The 14,608-nt window shown below is 42.8% G+C and overlaps 1 protein-coding gene across 1 annotated transcript in view; it reads left to right on the forward strand.

Moving 5' to 3' along the window:
* The window catches only part of LOC139385152 (copine-7-like), a 37,490-nt gene extending 24,239 nt beyond the window's left edge, over positions 1-13,251 (forward strand). Inside the window, exons 5-15 of the mRNA XM_071130235.1 lie at positions 395-478; positions 574-663; positions 821-919; positions 1,113-1,199; positions 1,894-1,953; positions 2,854-2,987; positions 8,650-8,704; positions 9,771-9,822; positions 10,161-10,294; positions 12,249-12,485; positions 13,078-13,251. Coding sequence (XP_070986336.1) covers positions 395-478; positions 574-663; positions 821-919; positions 1,113-1,199; positions 1,894-1,953; positions 2,854-2,987; positions 8,650-8,704; positions 9,771-9,822; positions 10,161-10,294; positions 12,249-12,485; positions 13,078-13,251 — 1,206 coding nt within the window. The remainder of the gene's footprint in view (positions 1-394; positions 479-573; positions 664-820; positions 920-1,112; positions 1,200-1,893; positions 1,954-2,853; positions 2,988-8,649; positions 8,705-9,770; positions 9,823-10,160; positions 10,295-12,248; positions 12,486-13,077) is intronic.
* The last annotated feature ends 1,357 nt before the right edge of the window (positions 13,252-14,608 follow it).

A 14,608-nucleotide genomic window follows, 5' to 3' on the forward strand; every position in this document is an offset into this window, starting at 1 on the left:
GCTCACTCTCACACACTTTCTTTCTCCCTCCATTCCTTTCTCTAACACTCTCATACACTACACAATATACAGAAATACTGTCTGTTGAGCCCTGAACAATCAATTGACCCAAACAAGCTGTAGGTGCTCTCAGCCTTACCTTGAGACTCTATGTCAAATGACTCTTTCAAGCCCTTTTTCCTGATTTGATTTGTCACAGCAGTGAACAAAACACCACATGCACATGCAGGGGACAAGCTGTGTCAAATTTAGCACCAGGAGGACCAAGCTAACATGTTGACATCTGTGTGCGTGTGATTTCACTTATTTCACTTGATTGTTTGAGATAAATGACTGTACATTAATGGCTCAATTAGTGTATTATGTTTGAAATATATATATATATATTTGGCAGGATCTCTTCAGTAAGTCAGACCCTTTTTTGGAAATATATCGAATCAACGATGATGGGACGGAACAGCTCGTTCACAGAACTGAGGTAATAGACACATTTATTCCTCCTCTCTGTATCTACCTCTCCTTCTCCATGTGTGGTGAAAGTTACTCATGTCTAATGTGCTCTTGCTGTTGCAGGTAATCAAAAACAACCTGAACCCCGTGTGGGAGCCCTTTAAAGTGTCTCTCATCTCTCTGTGTAGCTGTGATGAGGACAGGAAGCTCAAGGTAAGAAACACAGGAAGTCATAGTGTGATGGTTTAACATTGCTGCTGTGGTATTTATTGATGAATGAATTAATGGAACTGGTGAATGAAGTAACTTACTGGTGAATGAACAGTCAATATCAGAGGGTTCTGTCTGTCACTGTCTGGTTGTGTCACAGTGCCTAGTCTGGGATTACGACTCCAGGGGAAAACACGACTTTATCGGGGAGTTTTATGCCACCTTCAGAGAAATGCAGAAACTTGGCGGTGGAAGCAAGGTCAGTCGAACGGAGAGAGAGTGCTGTCAGTCACTGTGGAAAGTTTGATGTGTGTCACTGATGTCCCACTTGTGACAGACAGAAATGGATGAAAGAAATGTCACGCTGGGGTTCTATGTTCTGCAAGTCATACCGCAGAAGTCATAACTCATTACTATGTTTCTGTGTGTATTGTCTACCTCTTGTGTTAAAGGTCACATGGGATTGCATGAATCCAAAGTACAAACTGAAGAAAAAGAACTACAAGAACTCTGGGGTGGTCATCCTCAGTGATCTCAAGGTTAGAGCCAACCGTTACAGCTCCTGCTCAGCAACTCTCCACTATCGAATACATCGAGAATCATCCCCATCTCTGTGCTATTCGGTTGTACTCTCTCACAACATGTACACATAGTGCTAATTAATGAATATTGCTCATTTTAGAAATGTGATCATCCTCAGTTTACTGTCCACCCCCGCTACCCATTTCTGTAAATGACTACATCTGTGGGTGGCTGTCACCGTGCTTTCCCCCTATGTTTTTAGTTCGCAGGTCTTTTAAAAATGTTGTTTTTTAATTGGTATAGCTGTTGGTGTGTCTCAGGCCTCTCATTTGGATTATTTCATTTGGATTAATTAGTGTACTGCGCCCCAGCTCATGTGATTGCTGCTGTGTCTCAGTTTGAATCCTCTGCCGCCCCCACTGGCTGTGTGATCTCTAACTGGCATGGAGAGAACACACTGCACATCACAGAGCTGCTGCCCTCAGACTAAATGAAATCATCACCATTCTCCATGTTCACGCTTACTACATAATACTTGTTTTCTAAACAGTGCCTAGCTACTGAGATGTGGTTGAATAATAGTTTTAAAATACATACTTGTTCTTTTGTAAATGGAACAGCCATTGGTTAAAACTGGAATCCATCTAAAAACATTGTCCGAACTCCCCACCCTCTGGGGTTTAGTTTAAAAGCTTCTTCTCTGTTCTGCAGCTTCACAGAGTGTATTCCTTCCTGGACTACATCATGGGAGGATGCCAAATCCACTTTACAGTAAGTTGAGTAACCAATGCGTGCACTAGCATATTATCATCACAGCAGCATGGTACAATGCTATGCTAACCTTCAAAGGTGTACAATCCACTGACTGCCTACACATTCTATACATATTAATGGTTGCTGACTGGCATTTTCCGGTGTGTCCGGGTGCTTTTCTAACTGAAGACTAGCTCCTTAGAAGGATAACTGAGGCAATAATGAATATTCATTTAGGGGAACTGCTATGTTAGGAGCACTGCTTCATTGTTCCATAGACAGCCTAAGGTATCACTTTCCACAGATGAAGAACACTATAGAAGTCCTTTGATAATGCACTAATGATTCAAACAAAAATACCTGCAGAATATTTGTATGATCATTTCCCTTGTTGAGAAGCTCTGCAGTTCTCCCTGTGCTCGTATCTTTAGCACTGCTGACGTCAAAGAAGTGAAATATCTCTGTCCTTGGCTGCTCCTTCTTACATGCCCTCAACACATCCTGCACATATGTTGGTCGGATAAATTGCGCTGAGAACATCTGCGCAATGACTGGACATAAAAAATTGAAATTTAACAGACGGCTTCAGCAATGTTCATTTACATATTTTAGATATTTTTTCACCATATATCATACAGATTCATTTGCGTAAGCAGTTATGCTTGAGGACATGATTGCAATGACATTACAGTATTTAAGGCTATGAGTCAAGTCACTCAAAGGCGCAGGCTCCAGACACTTACACAATGGAAGTCAATTGATTTGTCATAATCTTCCTCTATAGAAACACTAGTTTGACAGAGCACTGTACAGAATAGCCTTCTTCAACACAACCTGCATGGACAGGTAGACTCTAGGTCTAGTGTTTTATGGTGTTTGGTTTGTTTACAGTCTTCTATGAATCTGTCATTGCTCTAGGTGGCCATTGACTTCACAGCCTCCAACGGAGACCCACGGAACAGCTGCTCCCTACACTACATCAACCCGTACCAGCCCAACGAGTATCTGAAGGCTTTGATAGCAGTGGGGGAGATCTGTCAGGATTATGACAGGTTAGTCAGCACCATGCATCTCTGCCCAGCCTCTCATACTGATCTCTATCTGTGGGGCTGCTCTCTGTACGTCTATCAATGGGAAATTTAACTTTTTACATTCCATTCGGTAGATGTCTCATAATGTACCGAGCCAGTGGTTCTACTTCATCTAATTCCCAGCTATGAGGAGATAATGGAAATCGTGGAATGCTGAAATAGAATTCTGAGGATTCTTTCAACTACTCACTGAAGCATGAGTTGGAAAATGAGTGACAGAGTTAAACAATGATAAGGCCTCGATTCAATCAGATCCAGTGATAACTCACGTTGTTTGGGCGGAGTTGAAGGTGTAACTGCGGTATGAGTCCGCAAATCGGTGAGTGGCTGTTCTTGTGTGTTTAAAAATCACTCCCTTCCTATTATCCCTACCGCATTAGTTCAAAACTGCGATAGAAAGTGTGCATGTTTTCATGTTAATTTGGATGGGGATAGGCTATCAGTCTAATCGAGGTGTAGACAACATAACATCACACGTTCGAGTGTCTGAAACTTCTTACATGGCTGCATGGGATTTGTCGGATATAAAGTCGGGTGTGGTTTTGCTGCATCCAATGGCAGTGTCTGAAATAAGGTAAGGCAAGGAACCGCTTGTGGATTTGACACCACCAAAGCAACCGCTACGCAGATAGAATCTAACACAGTCAGCCACTTGATGTCATACATTTCCTCCATGTAATCTAAGACTTTTGCCAGATAATATACGAAACTGCAACAACTTTTATTTTTTAAATTAATGCGTTAAAATTACTAAGGTCTACCTGCAATTCTCATGCCCACTGCCATCACTTTCATTAAAGTCCTTATATTTCCAACTTACTAGGAGGAAATTAGAGCAAAACAAATTGCTTTACACAGACATTGGCAATGCATAAGGAGGCCATGGGGAAATTTCAGAGGAAGTTGCTTGGAGGCAGAATCAGCGTTTGAGTTGAGGCTGGTCTGCTTAGTTACTGCTGCCGCTGCCGTTTCTGCTGCCGTTTTTGGAATGTGCACAAAGTGAGATGGTTCCAAGTGCAGTAGACAGCAGGTCTTGTTCCATCCGTGGCGGCGGGTGCAGAGGATAGGACACCCATCCTGGTATAGTGGCACAGCAGGATTAGCAGAGTCAGGGAGGGACAGCAGCAGGATGGGCAGAGGAGAGGCAGCAGCAGAGCCATGGAGAGATGGCAGAAAGATGCACAGGGCTCTCAAGGGTTTGGGGAGATAATGGTTTCAATGGCTGGGGATATTATAATTTGTGTGTGTGGTCACATTACTCTCTGTATACAGTATTTGTTAAGGATATGTAATTGACTGGTATTATAGTTACACTTCTAATTTCTAAATGACTAATTCAATATTTATTCCATATACACCAGAGTTATCGGGGGCAGTCTTGTCAGACACTGGTTAATTAGTAACAAATTATTTAGAATTTGGTCTCTTGTCTGTCGGCACAGAGCCAAATGAGGATTTACACTGAGTCATGCCAGTGTTGGCTCCTCCTGTTGAATGTGTGGAGAACGTTGGCTGCCTAATTAATAAAGTACAAGAGATAACTCTAGAACAGCAGAAGACCTGTTGGAGAGACACAAACTCTAGCTACCTGGAAAAGAGATGTGTAGGTAGCTAACTCAGTTTGGTGTTGGGTGTCACAAACATGCCTTTAAGTGTTGCGCCTACGTTACATATTGTGGGTTATCTCCTCCCACGTCAGGCTGTTATTCAGGTGCACAACGTGGGCATGCAGGCCTCTTGTGGGGAAAATCAGGTGATGTGTGATCACATTTACAGAGTAGGAGCTGGATTAGGAGCCGGGCACCTTTTGCTCTGTGTGGGAAGTGGCTGGTTCTCCTACTGAGAGGGGAACAGGGCTCAGTGAAGACACCCGCCTGCAAGATCCGCTCTCACACCATGTCACGTGGAAGTGAGAAAGAGGTGCCACCACGGAGCCCACATGTTTGTGCCGTCCTCATTAACAGGCCTGGGAACAACATCACATCTGGCTCTCCCACTCTCCTTACTGGTGTCATGTTAAAAAATATAGCTGTCTACCGGGGTGGTAATCCTCCAGAGCATAGCAGTCTCTACTTGGGACGTATCACTTAATGCAGACATGTGTTGCTTAAGAAAACACTTGAGGAAAGACACTTAGTACAGGCACGTGTTGCTTAAGAAAACACTTGAGGAAAGACACTTAGTACAGACACGTGCTGCTTAAGAAAACACTCGAGGCAGACCACTACTCCACACACACTGAACCAACCTGTAGGTTGTAATGTTTAATCCAGGCTCAACTGGAAAAAGGCATAAGGATCCTAAAACGTTGAGCACAATCAAAGAGAATATGTATACCACTACACAGAAAGGCCACTTCCCAGAGAATGTCTACTGTATCTGAGAAAACCATAGTCAGACTTGAAAGCCAGTTTCTTTCACTATATGTCTATGCTCGGTACTTGTGGCACCTCTACATTTTCTCAAACACCAGGTTCTATTCCCACAAAGTATTACACTGACGGATAGAACAGAGAAGTGCCAAGCATCAGAACTAAGTAGCAGTAGCTCCAGTGGAAGTATTTGTACAGCCTCTTCTCTTGATACTTCAGGAGCTATGGAACATGTGTCAGAGGCGAAAAGTAAGAAATCGCTGAGGCAACTTTTGAGAAGCTGTTTCAGGTCCATCTCGCCGTCATTGTAATGAGTTTCTGTTTGGACAAAACACAGCGGACTAGATGGAATAGAAAGATACAAGAACAGCAGTATGTCAAAGATGGCTATTCAAGGCAGAGATATCAGAAATGAGTGGTTTGAATTGTATTATAGAACTTGAAACGGGCTTTGCCACTGCCGAGCAGAGAGTATGTTGTAGGCTCATTTCTCATTCACCCATTGTGATGGATCTCCCTTGCATTACAGACAATAATTAACAAAACTACCCGCCCAACCTGACCCTGCACGCAGTTTAGTCACTCATTTGTCATGATTTGCTGTCAGGGAAAATGTGTTTTTGGCATGTTGTGTTGCAGCCAATTTTGTTCTCGTATTTCTCAATTTTCACCTCCATAGCTCCTGCAGGTTATTGCTGTCCTTTCTCCTGGATAGCTCTGTCCTTTGAGATTCATTTAAAGCAGGATTAGCCATTTACAGAATCTGCTTAAATCTCCCGATGGAGGGTGGTGGGAGAGAGGTCCACTTTCCCCTCTTTCTTCATCTGAGGATTAAGGAGATTAAGGACCAAAGTGTTGATGGAGGGAACAAAGAGAGCATTTCAATAACTCAACTGGGGGCAGAGAGAGAAATCACATCTGCTGTTTTCCTTCATTGATCCTAGCTGTTTTACCAGCTCTCTTTTACCTGGGTTGATAGAGAGATGGGGCCTTGAGATTCTGTGCTTAGAGGGATGTCTGAGCATCTTCCTCTAGTGGACAGAACGAAGTCTGTGTCAAAATCAAATTGTATTTGTCACATACACATTGTTAGCAGATATTAATGTGAGTGTAGTGAAATGCTTGTCCTTCTAGTTCCGATAGTGCAGCAGTTTCCCAACAATGACCTAATACACACAAATCTAAAGGGGTGAATGAGAATATGTAAATGTATAGATGAGCGATAGCCGAGCAGCATAGGCCAGGTACAATAGCTGGTATAATATACAGTATATACATATGATATGAGTAATGTAAGATATGTTAACATTATTAATGTGGCATTGTTTAATGTGACTAGTGATCCATTCATTAAAGTGGCCAGTGATTGGGTCTCAATGTTGGCAGCAGCCTCTGAGTTAGTGATTGCTGTTTAGCGGTCTGATTGTCTTGAGATAGAAGCTGTTTTTCATTCTCTCGGTCCCAGCTTTGATGCACCTGTACTGACCTCACCTTCTGGATGGTAGTGGTGGGAACAGGAAGTGGCTCGGGTGGTTGATATCCTTGATGATCTTTTTGGCTTTTCTGTGACATCGGGTCATGGAGGGCAGGTAGTTTGCCCCCGGTGATGCGTTGTGCTGACCGCACCACCCTCTGGAGAGCCTTGTGGTTGAGGGCAGAGCAGTTTGCCGTACCAGGCTGTGATACAGCCCGACAGGATGCTTTCGATTGTGCATCTGTAAAAGTTTGTCAGGGTTTTGGGTGACAAGCCACATTTCTTCAGCCTCCTGAGGTTGAAGAGGCGTTGTTGCATCTTCTTCACCACACTGTTTGTGTGGGTGGACCACTTCAGTTTGTCTGTGATGTGCACGCCGAGGAACTTTAAACTTTCCACCTTCATAAGTATGGTACTCAATCAGTGACAACGATTGCCAGCTGCCTCTGATTGGGAACCATACCACGCCAAACACATAGAGATAGAAAACATAGAACACAAAACATAGAATGCCCACCCCAACTCACGCCCTGACCAAACTAAAATAGAGACATAAGAAAGGAACTAAGGTCAGGACGTGACAATTACTATGTTTAGCACAGAGATGATCATTCTTAATTCCCAAGGGTAGATGATGAGACCAGAAGGGTTTTATCATCTGTTTTTCCATTACTTTGCCTTTAATGTGCTGGAGAACATATCAATCAGCCAGCGAATTAAAGTTCAGAGTAAAGGGAAAGCTTTAGTTGTCTCTAATGAGGGCTTACAGGCAAATCTTCAATTGAATGCTTATTACTTCCTGCTTTAGTGTTCCCAGCCCATGTCATCACTCTCGCCCCTTCCTGCTGCAGTAAATAAATTAAAACAGCTCCTTTCAAATGCTGATGGATGAAACCAAGATGTTATTATGGAGATGTTCATTCAGATTGCCACGGTGCTCGAGAATCCACTTTTTTTCTGCATGAAAAATGTCCTGATAGCAGAGACAAAATCATGCATTTAGGCAGTATTACTAATGTGATGGAAAATAAGCTAACGCAGCCCAGCACACATGTTCACAGTGCCATGGATTGGAGAGTGATAGATACAGCTCTCGTTCTCTGAGGGAATGTGTGTGTCTCACTAATCATTCCATCTCACATTTGAATCATTTCTTAAACCCTCTCTTTTTGCCGTTGCATTATGAGGACTCCTGATTTGTCTCTTGTCTCGGCTCGCATACTGCTCAGTGAGCCCCACAGAATACCATGTGATCAGATCTTCTGTATGTCTAGTGGTATTTCCCAGCAGGCATTGCTTCTGTCCTACTGTGTCTTACACTCTCATTCTCCCCCACAGTTCCTGCTTTCATTCCTCTAGTGCAGTGCTCTCCTGCCCTCCTGACAAAGAGTAATGCATTCAATATGGCAGAGCATATACATGTACTACATCAGCTCATCATATTAGAATGATACCGATAATGATGTGGGGAATACAGCAATTGCGATGGCACAATTACCACTTGGTGGCGGAGAGTAACATAATCTCACCCCATAGGTGCAAACTGACAGCTGGAACACAGACGCAATTCTTAAATTAACATTTGAGTGTCCTAACTGATTGAATTGTAAACAAGACTTAAAAGGAGGGATTTGCAGTGTAGTTTTTCCTGTGTGGAAGAGATAAATTACAATGTTCTCGACAAGTATCTTCCATTTTATCAGTGACAGTGTGTTCTCTATTGTAACAGTGACAACAGTATTATTGTATGATTGATTTACTCTACTTTACATTTTAGTGACAAAAGATTTTCCGCCTTGGGATTTGGTGCCAGAATTCCACCCAATTACGAGGTGAGTATTATCTTGTTTAGTTGTTATAATCTTTCCCCCACTGCTTATTTTCCATCTCTCCTCTTGGTATTTCCCCATGCCTTAAGTCTATATTGAATGGCTGATTGCCCTATTTTCTGACACCATTCGTCACTGTCAATGTCTCACATTTCAAATTCATAATTGAGTTTATTTTTATTCACAAGCCCCTTCTCTGGAAATACCTGTCCCTGAGAAAATAACATGCTCTGAGGAAATTAAAATAATGGCAAGCAGGCAGTGTGGCGCAAGGCTCCTTGGTGTTGATGGCCACTTGTCAGAAGGTTTCAGGAGCGAGAGAGGGGCGTTGTTTTAGCAGATTTGGCATGGAGAACAGCGACTCCGTTGTTGTTTTAACTAGCACCCTGGAGAGAGGGTTTGAAGTGCCGCACGCGCGCACACATACGCACACACCGCTCGCTTTCAGACACAGACTGCTTCCAGAGATAGAGAGTCACATTACAGGCACACTGAATTACTGGCAGGTCAACAGACAGAGAAAAGAAGACTATCAGGATCTGCTTCTGTTCTGTGCATTGGCTTTTAAATAGACTTGACTACTGTAAGTCCTGTAATTATGGCTTAAGGGCATCTGTCTTGTCAAAGGTACATACACTGGACCTAAAAGACTGTTGTTTTGATTGGATAGAAAAATGCCACATCTGATCTATTTCTGTACCCCAGGCTGCTAAAATGCTACAAAACCAAATCAGTAAAATAGTTCAAGAGCCCAAAGCTGTTGTATTTACCCAAAATAGTAAACGCTTTCAAAAGGCTGTGTGGCTGTGGCTTTGTTCAATAAGATAACTGGACCACTTAATATCAGGAACATGATCATTCTCATACTCAAAGTAAGCTTTATGTGGACTTATGGTCCTATATTTTCATTTATTCCAAAGCTACTTCAGACATTCAAAAGATTGTACAATGTGGACTGAAATAAATGAGTGTCCTTGAAGTGGTATTTAAATTGAGGCATAGGGATTTTGTGTCTACACTAATTTCCAGTACAACCGTGTCTGGCTTTTTTTAATTTCCCAACAAACAGGTGTCCCATGACTTTGCTATCAATTTCAACCCAGAGGACGATGAATGTGAAGGTAAGAGAGATGAAGCCTCCTCTGGGTACCTTATACTTCTGAACATCTCAGCAGCTCTGCCCAACCCTCCATCAATCTCTACCACTGACATTTTACAATGAAAAATTTGCATAGAAGATAACGTGTGGAGCTTGAGTGCTTTTCCCGCTCTCAGAACCCATCTTTAATGGACACAGAGCCCTACAAATTCACATTTCCAGTAATACTTTGATCCTTAGTTATTTTACTCCAGCCCACCTGTCTCTCTCCCTTCCTCCCTCCGTCCCTCAATGTGCTACTTCAAGGTGTGTACCCACAGTAGAACGTGTGTGTGCGTGTGTGTGTGTGTGTGTGTTCAGAGATTCAGGGGGTGGTGGAGGCCTACCAGAACTGCCTGCCTAAGATCCAGCTGTATGGTCCCACCAACGTCTCTCCCATCATCAGCAGGATAGCCAAGCTGTCAGCAGGAGAGGAGACCATCAAAGATGCCTCAGTAAGTGTCCCTTTACTGCTGTAATGGAGTGCTGTACAGTACAGGCCTGCATGATATGGAGAAAATACAAATATCCATAACTGATATCCCACCCATTGAATCTCCATGGATGAGCTGTCTCAGGCTCAGCTCAGCTTTTACCCAATTAATACCAGTCAGCCAAGACAGACCATGTAGGTGTATGATTGAGTGTAGAAATGAAAAACATAATAGTGATGTCATTCACTATTAAATGTTTTTGTCTAATTAAGTGATTATGTCTCTAGAAGCCGGTGTTTGGAGGAAATTGGCACAGTTGTTGTTAGTCTCAGGCCGGCAAACCATGCCAATATATCCTCCAAACACCGTATTTGAGGGTATTATCACTTTTATACAACGGGATACCAACAAAATCAAATAATGATTGACATATTTCCATTAAAAACGTTATTTAGATACATTTATTCATACTACTTCCACAAGATGTTGTCCAAATCGTCAAATCTAGGATTGCTACCCAAGCCGGCTGGCTCGTTTGCTGGAGACACGACCCAGTTAAGTATTTTTATTCTATATCTATGGACCTTTGTTCTAAATGTTCCGTTGTCATGCTGGCTGGCAACGTTCTTATACCCTTATCTTTACCTAGCCAACTTGGGCTAACACGGTCACATCAAACAGTGCAGCCAGAATAACAGAAAAGTAGCTGCATTTGTGTTTGTTTAAACTGTTTTCTAGTGACAGTTATTTGGATACATCCATAACAATGAGCTAATGATGAGCTATTTCGCCTGGCATAGAACATTTGCTCTCTCACCAGTAAACTGTTTGGAGGAGCTAGCCAATGACACAGCTAACACAATTACTTCAAACTGAAGCTGGAAAGACCGCAAACTAGCTGCATTTTGTTTAGTTTGACCTGTTTTTCTATGCACATTTGTTTGTATATATCCATAAAAACTATGCTGATTTATGATTTCAACTGGCTGAGAAAAGCTGCCTGTCTGTCTCATCCTGACTCCCGAGTCCCGACACGTTGATTACAATCGAACAGCTGGAGATAGAATTTCAGTATTGAAACAATGTTACAAATATCAAAGAGACTGACAGCAAGGTTTATACAAATCTCTGCTGTTGAAAACCAAATACTAGTCTAAAAGAAATGGGAGATCAAGTTTATAAATTGTCTGGTTGGGCTGATGAGACAGTGGATTGCGCAGTGAGATGGAACTGTAAATAGGCATTTCATAGCCTTAGCCAGTGCTAACTTGTGGAATAGACACTGTCTGGAACACGGTTTTAACCAATCAGCATCCAGGATTAGACCAACCCATTATATAAATCTGTTATAATTTATTGAGGTTCTGCATAAGAACCTTTTAAAATCTCTCAATGAAACGCGGCACGGATTGAGTTAACAAGAATGCCCAAGGCCTTTAATATCAATGTGTTCCTACATTAGTTTGCCCTCAGGCTATTCCCATTACATTTGAAACACTTTTCCATCATTCTGGCCATTTCTTCTGCTTTGTCCTTGTACTGATCTTCATTTATTATTCAATCATCCCTTCTTCTGATCAGTAAATGAGACCAAAGGATCAATGCAAAGAGAATTCAGGACATGAGGTAAAACTGCAGCCGGGGCACTTGAATCCCTAGGGACTCATGGGACATCTGAGAGGAGAATACAAGGGAATACACTCATAGACCTCATATGTAAAATCCATTGGCAAATGTAGGATACATGTAGATGTTGAGGATTTTCTCATTCATATTGATATCCTGCAGGGAAAGAGAGAGGTGTTGATGGGACTAGAGATTAATACATTATTACTTTTCTCAGTGTTTCTCAGTGGGAGCAGTCAGATTTCAGAGGATAACGTGTTACACACAGAGAAGCCAAGGGCACTGGAGTGTGTGGTGACAAAAGGTCAACACGCAACCGCAACCCTCTCCTCTCTCCTCTCTCCTCCAGCGTTACCACATCCTGCTGATCCTCACGGACGGCGTGGTGACAGACATGGCAGACACACGCGAGGCCATCGTGCGTGCCTCCTACCAGCCCCTGTCCATCATTATCGTTGGCGTGGGCAATGCAGACTTCACAGACATGCAGATCCTGGATGGGGATGACGGGGTGCTGCGCTCACCCAAAGGAGAGCCTGTCCTCCGAGACATTGTGCAGTTTGTGCCCTTCAGAGACTTCAAAACAGTCAGTATTGCCCTCCTTCCCTTCCGTTGTCTATACCTCCATCCCTCCAACTTCCAACCAAGCCAAAAGATTGGGTCTCAAAAGATCTCAGAAACTGCACTACTTTTTATAATAGCTATGCTGGCGGCCATTAAGTCTCCCAGTGTGACCTCCAAAGGGGGGGTAATAGCATTACCCTCCAATGGGGCTTTGAATCCATGCTAACAGCCAGGCAGCCTCTCATTTGCTGGCCTTGCCAGTGCTACAGATGGAGGAGCTTCAGAAAACCCTCCTAAGAAAAATAAATGTTGTCACCAGGAAAGAAAATCCATTAATTTCGAAAAGTAAAGATGAAAAATGCAAAAATGCCTCCAAAAGCTTGATGCGATTTGTCTGTATGCTCCCCAAAGCTCTCTTTCATTTTGACCGCTGCCCAAACAACAGAAAACAGAAAACACAAATCACTCTTTCCATTCTTCCTTTGTTAGGTTAAAACACAATTTGTTGGATCCAAGTTTCATTGGATTTAGGTGCCACTGAAAATTATTGCTTTAACCGTTTGGGGTCTTGTGCCAGAACTGTCCAGACTACAGCTGTGTTCTATTTTTCACAGGCCTCGCCCGCTGCCTTAGCCAAATGTGTCCTGGCGGAAGTGCCCAACCAAGTGGTGGAGTACTACAGTCACAAGGCCATCTGCCCCATGCCGCCCGTCCCATCATGTGACTCTCCCACCTCCCTTGCCAACACCCCTACAGAATCACTGCCAGGAGTGGGGACCACGGCCTGACCACATCTCAGTCCAGCAGAGAGAGCGAGAGAGAGGGTGCATATCGCTGCTCTGGACCAAGAACCATGGTCATTAATATTAGTGTTGTTATCATTCCTTTTTCATTCGTACAGCGTTCACACACAGACTAGAAACTGAAACCTTTGGATTGTTTTCTCTCTCCGTTCGGATCATGTCCCTCTGCCTGGCTGTGCATCCATCTGCCTGTTCAGCATGATGCTGGAGCCTTCGTCCTCTTCCTCCTGTTTTGGGGATGCATGCAGGTGAATCCCTCCCAGAGTTGATCAACTATGGTCACATGCTCTCTGTCTCCTTCTACCCTGATACTGGCACCTCGGCCCTCAGTTGATTTTTCTATGACTTCTAAGGCTCTCCAAGGTGTCAGTCTGCTTCTCCTCTGTGTCCATTTTGCTCTGCTGTGTCTCTCTAAGTCTTACTGCCCATCACTGGTATTGTCGGAAGAGCCTGTCAACTGAAGGGAGGGGGGGGGGGGGGGGGGGGTCTAAACATATCAAACCACATGAGTCTTTCAATTATGTGGAAAGAAATTTAGGTAAAACTTTATTTTACTATTCCAACACGATGCCTGCACAGAAAAGGTAGTCATATACAGTACCAGTCAAAAGTTTGGACACATCTACTCATTCAAGGGTTTTTCTTTATTTTTACTGTTTTCTACATTGTAGAATGATAGTGAAGACATCAAAACTATAAAATAACACATGGAATCATGTAGTAATCAAAAAAGTGTTAAACAAATCAAAATATATTTTATATTCTTCAAAGTGGCCACCCTTTGCCTTGATGATAGCTTAGAACACACTTGGCATTCTCTCAACCAGCTTCATGAGGTCACCTGGAATGTATTTCAATTAACAGGTGTGCCTTGTTAATTTGTGGAATTTCTTTCCTTAATGAGCCAAAAAGTTGTGTTTTGAAAAGGTAGGGGTGATATACAGGAGATATACTATTTGGTAAAAATTCATATTATTGCAAGAACAGCTCAAATAAACAAAGAGAAACGACAGTCCGTTACTTTAAGACATTATGGTCAGTCAATCCAGAAAACTGCAGTCGCAAAAAACATTGAATTAACAGCCCAAATAAATGCTTCACAGAGTTTGAGTAGCAGACATCTCAAAAACCACTGTTCAGAGGAGACTGCGTATATCAGGCCTTCATGGTCGAATTGCTGTGAAGAAACTACTACTAAAGGACACCAATAATAAGAAGAGACTTGCTTTGGCCAGGAAACACTAGCAATGGACATTAGACTGGTGGAAATCTGGCCTTTTGAGACTTGGTACCAACCACAATGTCTTTGTGAGAAACAGAGTAGGTGAACGGATGATCTCTG

Source organism: Oncorhynchus clarkii, chromosome 26 (genome assembly GCF_045791955.1).
Source record: "Oncorhynchus clarkii lewisi isolate Uvic-CL-2024 chromosome 26, UVic_Ocla_1.0, whole genome shotgun sequence".
Lineage (NCBI taxonomy): Eukaryota > Metazoa > Chordata > Actinopteri > Salmoniformes > Salmonidae > Oncorhynchus > Oncorhynchus clarkii.